This window comes from Rhincodon typus, chromosome 13 (assembly GCF_021869965.1).
Source record: "Rhincodon typus isolate 14 chromosome 13, sRhiTyp1.1, whole genome shotgun sequence".
NCBI lineage: Eukaryota > Metazoa > Chordata > Chondrichthyes > Orectolobiformes > Rhincodontidae > Rhincodon > Rhincodon typus.
In genome coordinates, this window is record NC_063344.1 from 56,806,954 (window position 1) to 56,827,826 (window position 20,873).

The window sequence follows — 20,873 nt, forward strand, 5'->3', positions numbered from 1 at the left end:
ATTTTGTCCCATGATCTCTGTGTTCAAAACACTGAGCATGAAACATGCTGTACCTTGCAAAACAGAAAACAAAAGACACAAGAACAACAATGCCACAAGTAAAAGGAGATAAGGACTTCAACAGGCAAAAACACTAATGATAATGTCAGGACACAATATCAAAGAAGATATAAAAAACAAGAATATTAAGATCACCATGACCCGAAACAGAATACCTGGGGAATTTCAAAAACGTTACTGAACGAAATCAGCTTAGTTCCCAGGCACTGGGAAGTGTAAAATCCTTTATAAAGTAAAGCAAATGACAACAGCCTAGTGTCATCATGCTAAGAATTTCAGTTGCTGGTAAATAAGATGCATAAATTTTATACAGTCTAGATTTCTAAAGAACATTTGCTAAAACATAAATAAAGCTGGATTTATAATGTGAAAGCAGCAACAATTTAATAGACCATTCCCACCGGAAACAACGGATGAAACAAACCATCGGTACAAAATATCACTGCACTCCAAATTTGGAAATGATTTCAAATCACAGGTCATATCACAACATGTTTGTAAACACTAGGCAAATGTAACATACAAGGTCATGCATAAACAGAGTATAGGGAAGTGGTGTGCAATAAATATCTGCTTACCATATGTTAATTTTCGTTCCTGGTCATACTTCCACACTCATTCCCTACAGGCTGCAAATACGCAGTTTTCATTATCTAACTCTATAATTTTAATCTTGTATCTGTTTCTTCCTCTCCCCTTTACACAAAAGACAAAAAGAAGCACAAGAACTTTGTAATCACATATTGTGCAAACATTTTTTTTTAAAGAGTTACGGTAATAGTATTCAAACGTACCAGCTCTACCATGGTACCTTCATCTCTCAAGAATTTAATTTCAAATGTTCTATTTTGAAACTCTTTCACTTGGACTACCACTTTTGAGTTCATAAATTTGGATTTCTATCCCAAGCCAATCACCAAACAATGCATGTGTCACAAACATTTAGATTTTACTAATTACACACAGTCATATACCTAGATCCCCAAGATGTCTCAAGTCTTTTAATGCTTTTTAAAACCAAAAATTGGCAACCAATTTAGTAGTTTACACGTAGATTGGTTCTCATGTTATCCCTATGCAGTCTGCTTTCGAGTATACCTGGTCACTTTGTACCACAGAAATGACTGCAAGTTATACTGTGTTCTGTAAAGCAAATGTACGAAGTGTACAAACTCATCAAATTAACATACTATTGCTCATCATCCTCTTTGCTCCTAATGTTATAAATTAGAAGTATACAAAAGTCCAACATAAATCATGAAAAAGCTGATTAAATCCATCCACTCTTCCATTGATGTAATACAAATTACCCCCCAATCATCGTACCAATTCTCCCTCTTTGTAAGAAAATCTAATTCCCTCTTAAAAATCAATAAACTATCCTCTCAAAAACGTTGTAAATGCCTTCTCTACCTATCAGATAACTTTTCTTCGATCATCTAAAAATAAACATTGCTGTCATTTCTACAAGGAAGCAGCAGGACAAAGATGATCCAAGACTGCTTTCCAAAACCTGATGCAAGTACAGCGTTGAAAACAAATATAAGAGGGCAGTGCCCAGAGTGCCAGCAAGGACAAAAATTACCACCAGCAGCTCCCCAACATTCTGGGAATGGCCGGGTAAACCCAAGACTCAGTCACATGTTGACTGTGCAGGTCCTTTCATTGGCTCAATGTGCTTAGTCATTGTGGATGCACGCTCAAAGTGGTTGAATCTGCGCAGAGTTCATTCGTCAGACACGGGGACAATGATAAAAAATCTGCACATTTTTTTTGCAATACATGGGCTCCCAGAAATATTGATGACAGATAATGGGCCATTGTTTACCAGCATGGAATTTGAGTAGTTCCTAAAGTCAAATGGTCTTCATCACAGAAAGACAGCTCTATACCATCCATCATTCAGTGGTTTGGCATAAAGTGTGGTCCGAACTTTGAAGGCAGGCTTAAAGAAACAGCCTACAGCTTCACTAGATACCAAACCATCCTGGATCCTATTTGATTATAGGACTACACCTCATGCAACTACAGGGATGGCTCCAGCTGAGTTGCTAATGGGGAAAGACAGCATACCAGGTCAAATCTTATCTTCCCGGACCTGAGCAGGAAGGTGAAACGGCACCAGGAACACCAATGCTGGATGCACACCTCCACTAAGCAAGAGAAACAGTTTACTCCAGGCAACGAAGTGTGGTGTAGGAATCACAGAAATGACCCTACATGGGTAAGAGGCATGCTCGATGCAAGGTTAGGTACCAGTGATATATAAAGTTCAGGTAGGTGCAACAGTCCTGAATAAGCACATGGACCACACAAAAGCTGTGATCTCGCAAATGGTGCACGAATAAAACACGCTCAGCTCTTCAACTGCCTTTCCAACTGTTCCAGAATCCGCGAGTTCTCCCGCTCCATCAAGCAAAATCTGGGATCAACACAGTGAAGAGGAGAATCGGTTTCTTCTGAGACGCTCCGGGCACACGAGGCAAGCTCCTGAGAGTTACATGCTGCCTGTATCAGAGGCAGAGTTGGAGGAACCTGACGTGGTGCTAAAACGCCCCAGGAGGGGCTACAATGTGGTGTGTGTGTGCGTGCGTGTGTGTGTGTTGTAGTGACTGTAATGAGGTCAGTCAGATAGACCTCAATATATGAGATTCCTGTTTGGACCAGATTAATTGCCCCAATCAGGGACCCCTGGCTGACAGATATTAACAGGAATGGCAGAGGTTCTGTTCACTCAGAGCTGGCTCTGAGGGAGCCGGATCAGTTTCACAGACTTTCCACGTGTAAATATACGGTGATGGGATACCAGTCATTTGAGTTATCTCAATTACATTAATACAATAGATTATAACCACACATTAGAATTAGAATTAGATTTCACCATCACATGTACTCAAGTACAGGGATACAAGTGTACAGCAAAAAGTGTATAACGTTGCTATCCCTGGCACAATCTTAGGTACAATGGTATCTAGGTACAAACTCTTAGGAACAAATTCAAAAAAACATAGAAATAAGTTAAAAGTTCAACATTGCAGTTCTTCTCAAGTGTTTAGCCATGATGGCTCGCACTCCCGACAAGTGCTTGATCGCCCTATGCTCGACACTGCCACAGATGCTGGGACACCTTGGGCTGCCTGCTCTTGCCATCACAGTTACCAGGGTCCTCATGTGCCACCACTCTGGGCTTTATCCCCCCTGCATCGGGCTTGCACTCCCCACTGCTCTCTCATTGTCTCCCGTGCTAGCTCGATCTCTCCACAGAAAGTAAATGGATGCAGTGCACTTAGGATCACTTCTTACTTTCCCCTCATATTTATGTTATTATAACACTATTTATGTCTGTTGGATCACCCAAAAGTATGCCACAGCCCTTTGAAAGTACCTGGAATTCTTTTCTGTTCCAGCTATCCTCAGAAGAAAGACCAATGTTTCTATGTCTCGATTCTGGATGGCTCAGTCCTTATTCTGGCCACTTTCTCAATAATTCCAAACTAAACTGTTGGTTATATTCTTTGGCTACAAGACTGCAAGAACTGTAGATTTTTCCACTAGATCCACAAGCAACTTGCCAGCTTCTTTTCCTTCATTCAAGACAAATAATATTACATCCTATCCACATTCTATTGGGAAATAATAAAGTTAGCTTATTCTTTCCTCACAGTGCAGGCTTACCTAACTCTCGTCTACTTTGGCTACATTCTCGCAGCCAGTTGCACCACAAACAAATTGAACTGCAACAAACTCTTACCAAAACCCCAGATAAAATGAAACCATAAAATTTTCTCAAGCTTCAGCAAACACGCCAATGTGGCATGCTCTGGGATGTCCTCAAAGCAATCTTAAAATGGAGTATCCCTCATTTACAAATCCTTATTGGATCCGAAGAAGAAATGGATTTCACAACTTTCAGGTTTACCAAATACTTTTGAACTAACTTAGCTCTAACATTTCGCTGGACTGCCCTTACTGAAGGGGCAGAATGCCCCCAGTTCTTTAGCTAAGTAAGCACACCTGCTGACAGTGGTCTTAGTTTTTGAGCTGTTAGCCTGTAAGTCAACACAGCTTCTGCCTTTTAATAATGCAATAAACGCCACGTTTGTTTGAATTTCATTTACTTCAAAGTATTTTTTTTAAAAGCAGCTTCTCAATTTGCACTTTTAACAGTTAAGACTTTAATTCCTAAAACCACAAGTTATACGCTAAAACACATGAAGCCCTATTCATAACACCCAAGCACAAGGGAGCGTTAGTCATGCTTCAGGAAAACAAAGCCTGGTTAGACCATATCTGTCGTATAGTGGACAGCTATCAGAATCACAGCTTTAGAAGAATCTATTGGCTTTGGACGAATTGAACCATAGATTTACCAGAATATTAAATAGACTCCATATGTTCAATTACAAACAGCTGACACAAAATAATATTGAATTCCCTAGAAGATATATTAAAAAGATTTGATTACAATATTTAACTTATAAAGGGAAACAGTTTTGCTCTGTTCACTCTATTTTAACTGGCTGAGGATCTAGTACCAACAAAAAATGTTCTAAATATTAGAGATGGACCTTCAGGAGTTAAATTAGGAAACACAAATTTTGCACAAAGCAGAAGAAGTTTGAAACTCTCTTCCTCAAATGGCTTCGAAGGTTACATCAATTATTAATTTTACTTTTGAGACATACAGAACTTTGCTTTAAGGGAAATGGAGCAAATGTGGGTATGTGGAGTTATTTCACAGATCAATCACAATCTCACCGATCGGAAGAACAGGTTTAGGAGGCTAAATGGTCTACTCCTATTCCTTTGTACTTACTACATTTCAACACAAGCATTAAAACTGAAAGGACGCATGTCAGTTGTGAGGTCAAACTTGTTATGAAAAACTTGGGCACATCAATGTGAGGAATAACCGCAAAATCCAAATGAGACATGGTGCGAAGACAGATGTGTGGGATGTTGAGCGAGAACAAAATCAAGAAAGCGCAGAGGTCAATGGAGTAAGTAGCTCAGGAGAGATTGAAATTGCATAGTCAATAGCTGTAGTGAGACAGAGACTTTGGTAAAAGGACAACCAGAAAGAGGAAAGTCTTAGATCAGATGGAAAGATGCAGTGGTCAGACACTTAAATGCAACAGGATTAGAAGAGGAAAGGGCGATTTACAGAAGTAGAGAGGGGTAATTATTGCATACAATAGAATAACTTCATGAAGAAAAACTACACACTTATCTAAATTGCTCAGAAAACCAATTTTCAGAATCGCAAAGAATGCTTGTCTTGTATGAACGGATATCCCCACCGGCCCACCGCTTAGAAACAAAGTCGTAAACTAATTTAGTTTAACTCCCAGCGTTTTGTCCACGACATATCTTTCGTCTTGTATTAAAGAATCTTTAAATGAACAAAACTATGGAATGCTTAAGACGGATCCGATTATTTTACTGAAGTATAGGCGACTATTCGTGACAAGTCCTGACGAAGGATTTCGGCCCGAAACGTTGACCTCCCCGCTCCTCTGATGCTGTCTGACCTGCTGTGCTTTTCCAGCTCCATGTTTACTGACTCTATTCATGACAAATCAGGATTAACGATCTTACCGATAAGCCCCCAGTACCAGGACCTTCATCACGCTTAGAGATTACATGATCGCGAACCTCGCAGACTAAGTAACAGCTTGAAGCACAGGAAAAATACTCGTCTTAGTAGTTTTCAGCAGGTAAAACACTGTCATGGATGAAATACCAAACATACCCTCTTGTGCTGGGCATCTATTCTGTGCTGACCTCCCCCCAACATCGCCCTTTGAGATCTCTTCTTGATTCGCTCTTGTACGGTCAGGCTGCTGACTGAATACCATTGTTTCCGCTCCTCGATGGCTTTGAACGTCCCCAAAGCAGATGAAACGTATTTACTAGTCCGCAAGCCACCTGTCAGCAGCCGGGAGCAACACAGAACTGCCCGACCAGGCGCCATGACACAAAATACAGCCCCAGCTCCCAACAAACCAAACACCACCGAGAAAAGCGTCGCGGTGGCTGATTGGTGGGGTCAGCAACCAATGGATTTAGCGGCAGCAACGGGATCGAGAGCCCCGGCCAATCAGGTGAATACAGGCGGTCCCAATGTCTTCAGGCTCGCCGGCTGGCCTAGGGCAAAACGAATGTGCGCAGTGCGTCCTTCAGAAGGGCGCAGCGTAGCCCTCTGGGCGTTGTAGTCCAGCAGTGCACGAACTGCATTGAATGCGCAGTTCGTTTTCCCATTCAGGGAAAACTACAAGTCCCGGCATACCTCAAGAGGGGCCCAACCCATCCGCGAGAAGGACCTCAACGAGTTGCCCTCCTATTGGCTGAGCGGGGAAGGGGGGGGAGAAATTCTCCTTATAAAAGCGCAGACGCACGGCGCTTGGGAACATGTAAAAGAAAAGGCGTTGAAGCCGTGGGGAGCTTGTGTTTGAAAAAAAATAGTTTTATCTAGGATAAAGACTCGGCGAATAAAACTGAGGACAATTATTTTATACTTCAAACTGAATTAAAGGAATATGATTACTGACGAGAGCGAATCGAATTTTTTTTTGCCTCCAAACAATTGAAGCCGATCAGGCATTTGGAAAGACGCTTCGCATTACCTTCGTCTTTCTTCCAGTCACGTGACTGGGCGCCCGAGCGCTTTCCGTTTTTTTTGCCTTTTTTAAAACGAACCTCTCCACCATTTAAAACAAAATCCTTCTTTCTCCCCCTGCCGCTTTTTTTTTCTCCCCACCCTCTTCGCGATAACGCGAACCCGCCGCTGCCTCAGGCGTTTCTTAACGAATCGGGGGTTAAAAATTTAAACAGGGTGGAGGTGTTGTGGGAGGGACGGGGGGTGGTGGGTGGTGGTGGTGGTGATGATGATGGTGGGGGTAATAATAATCCGTCAGTGAGAGGGAGGAAGAGGAGAGCCGCCGGTGGTGAGGGCCCGTTGTGAGAGGGATTGAGGTTTCGTTTCGGGCGCTCTCTCGTTTTTCGCCAACCCCCCGCCCCCACCCGCAAACGCTGAATTGGACAGAAAGCGGGAAGTTCTTAAGAGGAAAAGGAAGGCGGCTGTGGAGAGAGAGAGAGTGTGTGTGTATATGGGAGAGGTAGAGGGGTAACTAAGGCGAGTTCTCGCGAATGGCGAGAGGTGCGCGGCTGGGGCCCGCTGCGCGCGCGTTAACCAGTAGGTGCCGCCGAGCCCGGAGCCCGCGCAGCGCGGATGGCGACAGGGCTCGCGGACTGTAGGCTCTCCGCCCGCCCGTCCACAGTGCCGCCGCCGTGAGTAGTACCATGGCTCCGCGAGAGGAACCGAGCCCCGGGAGACGACGACGACGACAGCAGCAGCACCAGGACGGCGACCACGACGACGGCAGCAGCAAGCAGCGGTGCTCGCCGCTGACGCCCCGCTCTTAATTTTAAATGGACGTTGGCACCGCCGCGGATACTGGGCGTCGGAGAAAGAGGAATCGGAAATATCCCCGTCGGCGGCACCACGGCCCGGCCCGCTCCGACCTCTCAGCCGCCGCCGCCATGAATCCGGTCAACGCCACTGGCCTGTACGTGACGACCTGCCGCTACATCATGCAATGCGAGCCGCAGGAGCCCGGCTCCTTCTCGGAGCTCTACAAACTGCTGCCCTACCTGCGGCAGTCCCTCTCCTGCTGTGTCTGCGGTGAGTCTGTTACAAGCAATCTCCTCTCTCCCCCTCCCTCCCTCCCTCCATACTTTGTTTTCTTTTTCTCAGGACCCTCTCCTCCTCCCCATAGAAAAATGAAGGCGAAAAGCTCCTTCTGTTGTCTCCCCCCCCCACCACCACCACCACCACAACATAGCCTGAGAATAAAGCGAGCGGTCTTGTCTTTATTTCTGTTGCAGAAAACGGGTGGTTGGAAAGCCGTACGATTATATAACGAGCACTGTTGTATTTTTAAGCCTGCTTTTCTCTCTTCACCACCCCCCCCTCCTCCTCCAGTACATGTGTAATTCTGTGTGGAGTGTTTGTGCATTGCACCAGAGGCCTGCTGTGCTCACCTACAGAACTGTGGCTGAATTCGGATTTATGAAGATCTTTTTCGATGCCTGTTCTATCAGTTCAGTTTGAATGTTGAGCGTGTGTTGTTACGTTTATTCCCCAGTGCAACTGGCGTGGTCTGTTTCTTCCCCCTCCCAAATTTGTGTTTAGATAGATCCTCGCATTGCAGCGAGAGGCCTACATCATTTTTGTAGAGGAATAAAGACTGGAGATTCGCGATTTCCCCAGCACAGTCCTGAGTTTTAACTCTTAAGCACCGAAATTTAAGTTAAGGTTCTTGTCTAATTGCACATGGAGATTTATGAATATATATTTGTCCTTCCCTGGATATTTATCTGGCAATGCAGGAAAGGCCTGCACAGTTTGTGTTGTGCCATCCATGTGTCCGTATCTATGTCGAAGGCTCTCCTTTTCATGATTAATTTAGTGGTGTTTAAAGTGACGAGTTAAAATCGAGTCGTTCTCAGCAGAAAAAAAGGTTTGCATTAATTAATTTGTTAGGTTTCCCAGTTTGCCTTGTACCAGAGGTCTGTAGTAATGTCAAAGCTGTGGAGCTCAGTTGAATTTAAATTTTTCGTGCATACCTCGACCATATTAAAACCTGCCTTTTTAAAACCAGAGTGGCTAGAAGGCTTCAGTACGGCTAAAATACAGTACTGATTCATTGTTTTTCGTTGCAACAGGTCTGTGCTTTTTATTATATCGATCACACAAAATTTGTAATTTTTCTTCAAGTCTGTAAGTACAAAGATGACAACCTTATTTGAATGTCCATTTTGCTCCGAACACACAAGGCATTTCTAGTTATTTTTTGTTCAATTTTCTGTAATGGAGAAATATATTTGTATTCTTGTAATGTGCAATACTCTGGTTTGAAAATAAAAGTAACCACGTGTTCGGGGATATCATTACAATACTTTTAGACGATTTTAATTTGTGATCCACTAACTTTCATGTGGAACTGCATTTTTAAGTTACATTCATCCGCAAGTAGTGACATTCTAAAGAGAGGAAAAAGAACATTTTCTTTGCATTTCAGCAACTATTCTTTGTATAAATTTGAATGGCAATCTTGGTTGCTTCAAATCCCCGCCAATTACGCCGAGTGCAAATCCCTCTTTATAATCTACTTATAAATTGGAGAATCTTTTTGAACCAAGTAGCTGTCAGATGTTAGCCAAATGTAGGTATATTTTGAGCTTGATTATTTAAATTTGCAACTTTTTTGCTTCAGTTGTGCCGGGTTGGAGGGATATGCCTGCAGAAACGGATCGCTTTTGTATTCTGCCCAAAAGTAAACATGCACACGTGTTTGCTGCGAGGCTTCGATCTGGAGCAAGTTCACCCAATGAGCAACTAGGTTCCTTTAGCAGCGCATTTCTTTCAGTCATACCTCCCGATATGCTTTTAGTTCTTTCATTTTGAATTAATTCCGAAAATGAAGTTCAAACCTCTGCTATCCTTTATCAAGTCTAAATAGGCTTGTGTGGAATGGTTAATTTGCCTGTTTTATGGTTTGATAAATCCCACGCTTTTGGTTGCAGTTGATGCTTATTTAGACAATGCATTTACTGATTGTGAAGTGATTACTGAATAGAAATTGACGCATTCATGTAAGATAGTTAAATTTTCTGCGTTCTTTGAGTATCTTCTTGTGTTGTTGAGGAAAATTGTCCCTTTTTTTATGCAGGTTGATTTCCTAAAAGACATGTTTAAGTGCTGTTTCCCTCAAATACTTCTGAATTTTAGCCTCTCAGTAACCATTCTTCATCTCCGGTTAAAATTTTGTCGGTGACAAGCCCTCTCAAATACTTTGGTTTGCTTGAGAAACTTCCTTCTGATATTTTATAAAAATGATTTATGTGGGAATCGTAGGTATATACACTTGAGATCTGTATATCAGTGGCTGTTGATTTGTTAATTTGCTGCACTTCTGAAGTCTGCTGATTTCTCATTAAGGCTTCTCGGAGCACTTTAAATGCATAAAATGGGGAGTTATGTTTCAGCATGTTTGGGTAAAGTCCTTTCAGAGTAATAAAAATCTTAAAGTTTTCTACATGTTGATATCTTTAACATCCCTTTAATCATGCATTAGAACTCTTGCAGTTAAGTCTAAAACTAATTTTGGTACACTTTCTTGAAATAAACATACACTGTTTAAGTAGCGTTGAAGGTTAATTTTTATGTAGGGTGTTTGGTTATGTAGACATCATTCAAATTTTATGTAATTAAGTGGCCATGATGGTAACTACTCTTTAATGTTTGCCATTTGTTTCAGCTAAACCATAGAAAGGTGTTACTTGTGTGTGTTTGGGGAAAAAAAAATGTAACATCAAAACTGATATAATGGTATTTGGGTGTTTTGATAATTGATTACAGTAAAACATGATATGGATAGAGAGACATCCCAATAAAGTGGCCTTTACTGAAGGGTGGAAAGATGGCAATTAAGAGTAACATTTTAAAGAAATAAAACTATTACTCTGGCGCCCCCAAGTGTGTTTCCAGTGTTTCTGTGAATAATTTATTTTTGGACAGTGGGTTAAAGGATGTAAGCTTTTTTGAGTTGAATTTGAATGAAAATGTTCCCAAAAGATGGTTTTGTCCCAATTTATCCATGGTTACACCCTAATGCACATTTGTCTTGCTGCTAAATATTGAGATCCTTGGCAATGTCTGATCTCTGGACATGTGCGTGAAGGGTATCTGAAATAAAATTTGATAACAGCTTGTAATTTTATTCTCTCGTGGGATGTAGGTGTCACTGCCAAGGCCAGCATTTGTTGCCCATCCAAATGAATGCCTTGTGAGGCAATTTCAGAGGGCAGTTAAGAGCCAACCACAATGCTGTGGATCTGGAGCCGCATAAAGGCCAGAATGGGTAAGGGTGACGGATTTCCTTCCATAAAGCACATTCGTAAAAATCCAGCTGGTTCGCTACAATCAGTGTTAGTTGTCGTGGTCACTGTTACTGAGGCTCGCTTTATACTCCAGATTTATTGATTTGAATTTAAATTCTGCCAGCGGCTGCCGTGGGTTTTGAACTTGTCTCCGAAAACATTAGTCTGGACCTATGGCTTACTGATCTGGTGACATTTTCAGTACACCTCCATCTCTGCAAATGTTGCAGTTTGCTTACTTTGTGATTTTTTTTTTCTTTGCTTATTAGTTTGCTTGCATTCGCAAATGATTTTTAATGATGGATTTAATAGGTGTGTTTAAGGTTCAACTTCCAAAAATTCAGAAAATTTACAATGCAAGGCTTCACTTTTGATTCTTCAACCATTTGAGGGGTAAACAATTTTGAATGGGCGAGTTTCACAGTCGACCTTCTTGTTATTTATATTTTCATCTTTCTTCATGTTCCCCATCACGGCGGTGGGGGGAGCCTTAAAAGATGGCATGACTAAGCGTGGCGAGAGTTTATGCAGCTTGTTTCAGCTTTGGCGATAGGCTTCAGCTCCAAAGACAAAGTTAAGGTTTCTGAATTGAGCACCATGAGATGGGTGGAAGGACAGCCTGATGTGATGCTACGTTTCTGTGTACATAATCCTTTGTTTTATGTGTGCTAATATGAGTACAAAATGAGTTTTTGCTTAAAATAAGACAAAATAAGAAACTTAATCTCCTAAGTACAGTACTTGCTGAAATCCAGGCTTTTGAGTATTTTGTTTTTATAAAAGCTCTTGCAGAGAATTCCCACTTTTTCCCATTCTATATTGGATAAGTTATTTTGTAAGAGGTGGTTGATTGGTCAGTTCCTGATATGGTTTATATGTCTGCTTCATTGTTTGGGCGCCAAGTTCCAGGCAAAGTGCCAAGAGTTGGGTCATTTAGTATGCATTAGGGAAAATAGCAAGGATAATCTGCAGAATGTGTACGCAATTAGTCCAAATCAGGAATGACAAAGGGAAAATGCATCCAGATTTACTCCCTGCAGTTATATCAATTTTTTTAAAGCAATCTTATTATATTACTCCATATTCTATTAAAATAAACACATGACAATGGTGGGGGCGGGGGGAGGGAGAGATCAAAGAAGTTCTATTAATGGTATAGATCTACTAAAGAGATAACAATGGGCAGAATGTGCTACAACGTATCAAACTTATCCAGTAATATTGTTTTTGGTTTGAAGAATTCTGGAATGTAATAGTCATGCAAATAAAGTACAGATTGACTTATTTAAGATGAGGTACAAATTCGAGATTTTAAAAGTTGAAAATTAAGTTAAACCTTCAATCATGTTGATGTGGTAATAAGATTTCAAATGTTAAATAGTGTTCCTTAATGTTAATCTAGTACCAGAGAATAGTTATTTTTGAGGTTTAGCTATTTGGGAATCTGATGTGTAGGAGACTTCCTGCAGAACAACCTGTTGCAATCTTAACTGTGGTCTGTAACGCAAATACTTGGTACCAGCTCAATGAGTGTTTTCTAAGCCATTGAAGAATACTTAGATTTCCAAGCAATCCTTTGTATGGACTAGTGCTTCTTGGATTTTACTCCCAAATGGCCTAGCCCTCAGTATAAGAATGTGCTGTGGATTCTCTAGCAGACAAAATAGTTCTCTGTATCAACTCTATCAAGCCCATGTATCATTTTAAGTGTGTCTAGATAATCTTCATTGTGCTAAGCTCGTGAAAAAAAAATATTTACGCAAACTCTCCTCCTATTTTAACTTTTGAAACTCCCTAACCCCTGGTCTCATTCTGGTGTATCTGCTGTAACTGTTCCAAGGTCGAGGGATTTTTTTCCCCTGAGTTTTACTGCCCAAAGCTGAATGCACTAATCATTTCTACCTGTTGAGTTCCAGTTGCTATCCTAGAGTTAAGCAGAAACAATTTTAAAACAAATTTGGATGGTATTCTGGCAGTGTTCATTCTGAGAATTAAGTTATGGTGTGTGGTTGTTAATTGTAGTAAGATTTGTGTTGAATTTAACTTAAAGCTCACTGCAGTACTCTTCATGTTTCTTCAGTTTTATTACTTGGCTATTTAGACGAGTCTAGGGAGGTCTAAATTTATGTTGCCAACTTTTACCTTATATCGGCTACCACCTGTTATTGCAAAAGAAAATTGTTAATGAAAGTAATTAAGGTGACTTGCACAGTTATGGTGGTTGCCCAGCATGTTGTGAAGACCCGTTGCCAGCTTTTTGCTGTGAATAGTACAATGCCTTCAGTGAATAAGTACAGTATTTATTGTGCAGCATGTATTTCTTTTATTAGGAGCTATGTTTGTATTTCAGATGCAGCCAGCTGGACCAGGGCTTTGAAGATATTGCCTGTTTGGGAGGCAGGGAGGGAGGAGAGTTGATAAATACTGGTAAAAGACATGTAACGCTTGAGATTTTCACTAAGGGAACAAGCTAGGTTGAAATCAATATGAAGCTTTAACAGATGGTTTACTGATATGTTTCCTAATCTGATGAATAAGATTGCTGCTTCAAAACACAATCCTTTTAATTTGCTGTACTTGGCAAAATATTAATATCAATTGCAGAAAGGCTTCAGCTTTTCATTAGTTTGGAAAAGCAGTCCTGCCGCATGTCTCCTAATTTGCCTTGTCTTAACGAAATATGCAGTGTGCAAACCTGGAACAATTATGTCACATTGTTAACATGAAATTGATTTGCACTGCTTCATAAAGTTTACCTGTGCCTCTACATGGACTGTGGAAGTTCAAGAATGCGGCTCGCCACTACCTTCTCAGGCGGAACTAGGGATGGGCAATAAATGACTGGCTGGCTAGCCAGCGATGTCCACATCCAGTGATTGAATTCAAAGTAAAAACACCAGTTTAATATGTTAGTTTTGATATGTCAGATTCTATATATATGTTTACATTGAATCATTATAATATATTCGGGCGCTTAAGGTATCCCTGATATTTTCACTCAGGAGACTGATTTGAAAATCTCGGGTTGTATTGGCTTATGCTTACCAGGTAGATAAGCAATTGCTTGCTTCTATCCCTTTTGAGGGACATTACAATTTAAGAAGAGCATAATTTCAAACTTGATATTTAATTCTTTCGTTGTAATATTATCTGTTGACTGTGTTGTGATTGTGTAATGCTGCAATTTGTACTACTTCAGATATTATATTATACTTGTTTAACTACTTTCTTTAGCTCTGCTGTGTAACTCTTTATTACATCTATTTTATAAATGCTACACAAAGCAAGCATTGAAAACTGAAATTTAAATGATTTATAGCAGTCTTGGTCATATTAGAATAGTGGTAAATAACGGACACTGCACTAATAAACCACTTGGCCTCATTCTGTTGCTTAATTGACTTGTTTGTTGGAGCAGCCGCATGAAAATTATCTGAGTATAGCTGTTGGGGCTAAATTTTAAAGTGTATAAATGCACAGTCCATGTTAATTTAATTGTTCTTTTGAGCAAGTGATATTGAAAGGAAGTACAAGATTGTCTTTAACATGGGCAAAGGGGAAGATTAAATATTCCCTTTAAAATGCTTTAATTCACAAAGGATTAGCTTATGCATTCAAATATCCCATCTGTTTTCTCTTCTTCACCTTTTCTAAGTTGTAACTAGCCTAATGCTACAAATATAGAAGTTTTTCAGCCAATTGCATATTTGTAGGTGAGAATGCAGGTGGAGTGTTAATTAAATGTTTGTGATTTAGGGTTTTTGGTTGTACATTGGTATTAATTTCCTCCGTGATTAGAAGGATGTTCTCCCTTACAACAGTTTCTCTCTCAGGGTCTAAAATACTGGCATAGTTTCAAGTGTGAAACGCTAACTACTTGACAGTGAACTGAAATATGAGATCTTTATTCAGAATCAATGATTTCAAAACAAGAGTGGAATGTTAAGTTGAAAGTTTAGTTTAGGGCAAGTTATGAGTTCTCAACCCATTGAAGTGGAGTCTGATTGGCATCAAAATTGCAAAACCCATGTAAGCCATTTACAGTCATTCTGGTACAGGAAACCATTTCCTGAAGGACAAAACATTCCCTAGTCTGTCCCACCAATCTGACACCTGGCATGCTAGAATCATCATTGTTATGTGAATCTTTTACGTGCATAATGGTCCCTATTATGTTGATGTTTGAAAGTTGTAATCCATAAATTGGAGCATTGCTGAGAAATACTTGATTTACAGGACCTTCAAAAACAACAGCTGCAAATAAAGTATTAACATTGTTTAATGACAAAAAGAAAATGAATACATTTCAGAAAATTTTCTTTTTCTCCTTTTCCTACACCCAAGGAGAAACTTTATTTATCAAAGTGACAAAAACACAGCAATGGAAATTACTTTGGAAAAGTATTGTACCAACTGTTTGCTTAAAAATTGCAAGTGGTAAATTTTGTTGAAAATACTTGGGAAACAAGACAGAAGAAAAAGATTAAACTTTATAACAGCACAATACTGAGGTTTCAGTAGTCTCATCAACAGTACTTTCCAGATAAATTAACACTTTTTTTCTTTTACAGGAAATCTGCTGAAAGAACCAATTGCTCCTACAAACTCCACTTGCCAGCACTATGTTTGTAAAACTTGCAAAGGTAAAAAGATGATGATGAAACCCTCCTGTAGTTGGTGCAAAGATTATGAACAGTTTGAAGAAAATAAACAACTGAGCATCCTGGTGTGCTGCTACAAGAAACTTTGTGAATATATAGCTGAATCCCCAATTTCACAGCATCTAGCTACCGTTATGGATGGTGCTCCTGACATCTTAACCCTGCTGCAAGAGGGACTGTCATTAGATGAAGAGAGGCAAGGGACTTCTGCTTTGACCAGTGCTTTAAATTTGTCAAATTCCCCTACACCATCAACCTCGGAATGCACCAGTGACTTGGAAATGGCAACGACACCACGAATTGTTGAAAATATTCAAGACAGTGAACAAGTTTCAAGTAAGACTGAGCTGACCTGCTCCAGTTTCAATGGATTACCTGGTTGCAATGGACTTTCAGCTGGTGAATTTACTGTAAATATTATTTCTTCGGAAAGTTCAGAAAGACTTAATACATCCTGCACTGAGGAGGACTTCAAAAGTAGGGACATTTCTGATAGCTTGCAGGCAGTCAACGAAGTAGTTTCTTGTAGTAATGTCAATGTAGTGGGAGTTGACATTTGTAGTTATGGTGGAGACATAAAGCCGATTGGTTCTTTGTTATTTACTGGTGGACATGTATTTCAAGACTTAGAAACTGTTGCAAATAATCTTGAAGCTTGTAGCAATTATTCACAATCTTTCTCTGAGACAAGTACACCCAATGGACCTGTTTTAGATGCCAAACCCATCTCGCTGCCTCCTAAAAGCAGTATTTTTGTTTCTAGCAATGCTCCTCCTCATGGAATTCCCTGTGTAGCAGCAACACCTAAAGTTGTACGAGGGAATCGGAAGCGTTCTCGATCCGAGAGCGACAGTGAAAAAATTCAACCCTTACCCATTTCCAGCATTATACACGGTCCACCGTTAGGGGCTGCTGCACCTGTTCCTGCCAAACGAGAGACCAAGTTGTCCACTGAAACTGTAGTCACAATGCCAAATGGAGGCACACTAAAAGTGGGCAAATCCTTGCTTGCGGCCAGTAAAAGTGTTAAAAAGCACGCAGAACATGGAGCAAAAAAATCACACTCTAAAGTAAAGCAGGGAACAACCAAATCTAAAAGTAAGGAGAAAGTTCATAGCAGTACTGTTATGCCTGGTAGCCCATCAAAAATAGCATACAAAAAGCCCCAAGAGAAGAAGGGGTGTAAGTGTGGACGTGCTACACAAAACCCAAGTGTTCTTACTTGTCGTGGGCAACGTTGCCCTTGTTACTCAAATCGCAAGGCCTGTTTAGACTGCATTTGCCGTGGTTGCCAGAATTCCTACATGGCCAATGGCGAGAAAAAATTGGAGGCTTTTGCTGTGCCAGAAAAGGCTTTGGAGCAGACCAGGCTTACTGTGGGCATCAGCCTAACCAGCATCAGCAATGCGGTGCGGAACGCAAGCACGAGTGCAAGTGTCATCAATGTGACAACGGGGTCGCCCATACCAACTTTCCTAGCTGCCAGTCCACATGACGACAAAAGCTTGGATGAAACTATTGACTATAGATATGACTGTTAGATTGGAATTGATCTGGTAGACCTTAGGCTTGTCCCTGTTCATTGGGGTGGCTACAACTTTAAGGCAGCTATAGTTCTGTTTGGGGAAAATAGACTTAGTTGAACTTGCCGTAGTGCTTTGGGTATAGATCACTTGAAGTTAACATAAATCATCAGGCCTGGCTCCATAAAGGAGGAATAGGTTAATTTCTTGAATAAGATGTGATTAATGAACTGTTGCAAGTGACTTATACTGAACGATCTTTGGCAAGAGAATTTTGACCTCATTGTTGCTGCTTATGCATTGTGCATAATCGCAAAAGGTTAAGGCGTAATTTAAAAACAGAAAATGGTGAACTACAGTACGAACAGTTTAAGAAAATTACATGTAGAATATAATGTCACTTTTTATATGCAGATTATTTTTGTGTTCTCTAAATCAAAAGAAACATTGGTTTTGTTTTATTTTGGTAATGTCATTAGATGACCCAAGAATATATTTAAAACAAAATGCCTCATTATTTTCTAATGATTGCATTAGCATGGATCAGTTGCACAAAGCAAAACACTCCCATTACATCTGTGTAGTTACACATTCAACTAGAAATAAGGATGACACTTTATAGATGCACATGATATATATTTTCTTCCCTCAGGTCTGCTTGTTTCATTAGGAGAACCATCTGGTGCTCAATACGTCATTCTGTCATGAATGGTGGTTGCTGGAAGACCCCACCCCACCCTGCACATGTACTCAGCTTCAACACCCTCTTCAATTGTAGACATCTATGTTAACGAAAGTGTACAGATGAAGCTTATTGAGTTGGCTAAGTTGTGCACAAGTGTCCATTAATCTGGCCAGAAATATTTTGTGCAAGCATTTCTGTACAGTATCTGAGAGGCTTATGTAATTAATTTACAGTGTGTGTAATAATCTGATACATGCTGGTTGCACGCTACAGTTTGCCACAGTCTGAGTGGTGAAAAAATGACATTTATGTGCCTCTGCATTACTGGCTGTCTGCCATTGAGTAGCATAGCACCTGTTTTGTAGTACGATATTTACAAAGTGCACCAATGGCTTCTAGTGCCAGGTAGTTAGTACTGCAGCTGGCCGTTAATTGTCAGCATGTCTGAGCACATTGGCAAATTTGGGTTTCACATTGGCATAAACTCAGCTGAGTAACAATACAGCCAGTACCTGTGTAATTATGCAATTGGGTCCCTATGTTCATATAACATTGAAAGGATTAAATACCATAACTTTTACTAAGGCACTTCAAACATGGGGACTAGTGCATGTGCTCTTCTCTTCCCCCTCATCTCCCCGTATAAAAAAAATCCAGTATTTTAACATTAATTTTTCTTAATACTGTTACATGTGTCGATGTGGCTGAACTGCTTGTACCACTGTCCACCATTATAATGATGTAGATGAAATTACTCCTCAGCCTCAGTTCTGGTTTGGCACATAGCATGCACAACAATGGTTACTCACATAGTGTAAATGTGCAGGAAAACTTTCACATGCAGGAGGAGATTGAATGGCACCTTTTTGTTTTTATAGTGTAGATGGTGTCATTTCCTGTGAATGTGGTCAAGTAGTGTTTTGAAGCCATAGGAATAATGTGATGTTTTGTGTCCAGTCTGTACTTTAATTTTTTTGTTTTTTTTTGTTTTTTTTTCCTTTTTGTTTTGCGAGAAGAATTGAAAACTATTTTTGATAATGAGAGTAAATGGTGGAAAATGCTTCTTCAGTTTTCTTGTCTTTTTTAGCACCTAAAGCACCTACATTTTTTTAATATTCTGCCGTTCGTGATAAACTAATGTCTTAGCAAAGCTATGTTTCCTTGTACTTGTGAAATGTGATTTCTGTATGCTGACCAAAAACATTCCATAATTGAGTAGGTGGTTGATCCTAACTCTCGCATGAACTCTTGCTTGTTGTTCGAGCATTGAAAACAGAAATACTGATATATAGCCACAAGAAAGTCCGTGAAACCATTTCATGACATTTTTGCAAAGCTGTGAAGCTGTATTAACACTGTTGATTTCCTGTTACTTGTGGTAAAAGTTGGTGCAGATTCCATTGAGCATCCTAGAAAAAAAAATTCCTTAATTTTTTTTAAATGCTGGTATACTCACTGCCGCGTCTCCGAAACATGTATGAGAAAGTAATGAATAAATACATTAGTTTTATACTACTCTGGTTTAGCTATATTCAGGGTTCAATTACTTATTGGCTGAAAGATTCAAAACGTGTGATAGCCAAACAGACGAGTTATGCTCTGTTTTGAACTTTAACAGAGGATTAAATAGTCACTGGACTTGCAGTCGAGTACCTGCATGTTTTTGCTTTGGATGAGCAGGAAACCTAATTACTTCATTACAAAATGAAGTACGGCAGATGAAAAATGTTTTATAAAGGGATTATTGGAACTAGTGCTCCCAGGTATTTCTGAAAATGACCTTGTTATCTTAAAAACTTAAATTTTGAATCTGATGTCAGGAACCTTTTTATCCAGGTTTTCTTTGGCCAGTTGCATTATCCCTCTCCTGGGTGCTTGTTGTACAGCCACCCTGCTGGGGAGTACTTCTGCGGCAAAATGTGTATCCTTCCAGTCTCCACTTTACTCTAGTTTCAACAGGCTATATTAATTCTGCTCACTTGTGCTATTAGATTGGGAAACTCCTCAAAACAGCAGCCTGTAGATATCATAAGCTCCTACTGTTGAGACAAAAATAATCTCAAAAAAAACATGGAGTTCTAGTCTGCTAAATCATGGTAAAGGGGGAAATAGGTTAATATCTTGACTGCTTCTGGGGATAAAGAAATTTCTAATTTCTTAACTATATGAAAGATGTAACATTGAGTGACTTCTCCCAATTGGTAGCATCCTGTGATTAGTTCACCTGCTTTCACGGAATACACATGGACATAAGAAAATAAGATTCATGTCCTCTGGGAATAGGGTGGGTGGAATAAATGAATTATTATTTTCTTTCCTTTGTTTGCTGAAACTACTTGAGTGGTATATAATTCTGCAAGTAATTGTTTCTGACCATGGAGTTCCACAGTCTATGTAACTAGTGAGTATCAGAGCTGAATCCTTTCTAGTGGGATACCTTGTATGTTGATAGAGATGGCATTTTCTCCATTGCCTAGCACATAGCATTGAACTTCATGGTGGCCTCCCACCTGCTGCCTCAGCTGCAATCAGCTAATAAAGCACATGCTGACAATTAAATGCAACATATTTTGATCTAGTGCCTCACTTCCATTCACTGAACCATCAGAGGAGATTAGAATCCCCAAATTCCTGAATGTACTTTCCATCAGCACAGGCAACAGAATGAACCACAATCTCAGGTCAGAGATTGCAAGGATTGAATCTTTTAAATGATAAGCAGATACAACAAAGACCATTGCACTGATGTTTCAGCAGTGCTTACCTGTTCAGTCATATGGATCCTAATGCTATTCCTGAATCAAAGAGTTGTTTTTCTTCTGATGATGCACCTTGCAGGGAATTTTAGAAGTAGTCGAACAACTATGTGATAGGTGACTTTATCTTGGGAGCCCCTTGGATCTCTAGGAGAGACGATGTAAACCTGCTTTTCTTTTGATAACGTTGAATTTTTCCAGAGAATCTTGAGAATTATCAACCCTGTTTCGAACAGAAAGAGTA

At 40.1% G+C, this 20,873-nt stretch overlaps 2 protein-coding genes across 5 annotated transcripts in view; one reads left to right on the plus strand and one right to left on the minus strand.

The window, feature by feature from the left end:
* pccb (propionyl-CoA carboxylase subunit beta) overlaps positions 1 to 7,615 on the minus strand; it is a 56,923-nt gene extending 49,308 nt beyond the window's left edge. The window contains exon 1 of one of the 2 annotated variants that reach the window (XM_048604828.1): positions 7,362 to 7,615. In XM_048604828.1, coding sequence (XP_048460785.1) covers positions 7,362 to 7,364 — 3 coding nt within the window. In that variant the 5' untranslated portion in view covers positions 7,365 to 7,615. Of the gene's footprint in view, positions 1 to 5,812; positions 6,716 to 7,361 lie in introns of those variants that run through there. The other variant, XM_048604827.1, reaches the window with a different exon arrangement.
* On the plus strand, positions 7,492 to 18,941 carry LOC109934308 (MSL complex subunit 2). 3 transcript variants are annotated; one of them, XM_048604826.1, is made up of 3 exons: positions 7,539 to 7,744; positions 13,355 to 13,431; positions 15,576 to 18,941. In XM_048604826.1, exons 1-3 carry the CDS (start codon positions 7,659 to 7,661, stop codon positions 17,204 to 17,206), a joined length of 1,794 nt encoding a protein of 597 aa, XP_048460783.1. In that variant the 5' UTR covers positions 7,539 to 7,658; the 3' UTR covers positions 17,207 to 18,941. The 3 variants fall into 3 exon arrangements, with proteins under 3 accessions (XP_020388718.1, XP_048460783.1, XP_020388719.2); XM_020533129.2 differs by lacking the exon at positions 13,355 to 13,431 and having other exon boundaries at positions 7,492 to 7,744; XM_020533130.2 differs by lacking the exons at positions 7,539 to 7,744; positions 13,355 to 13,431 and adding an exon at positions 10,361 to 10,985.
* Positions 18,942 to 20,873: the final 1,932 nt, after the last annotated feature.

Excerpts from the sequence above, each read along its gene's own strand:
- LOC109934308 (XM_020533129.2), top strand. The coding sequence starts at position 7,492 with ATGGACGTTGGCACCGCCGCGGATACTGGGCGTCGGAGAAAGAGGAAT. Across the intron at positions 7,745-15,575 it reads CCTCTCCTGCTGTGTCTGCG|GAAATCTGCTGAAAGAACCA; the intron begins GTGAGTCTGTTA and ends TTTCTTTTACAG.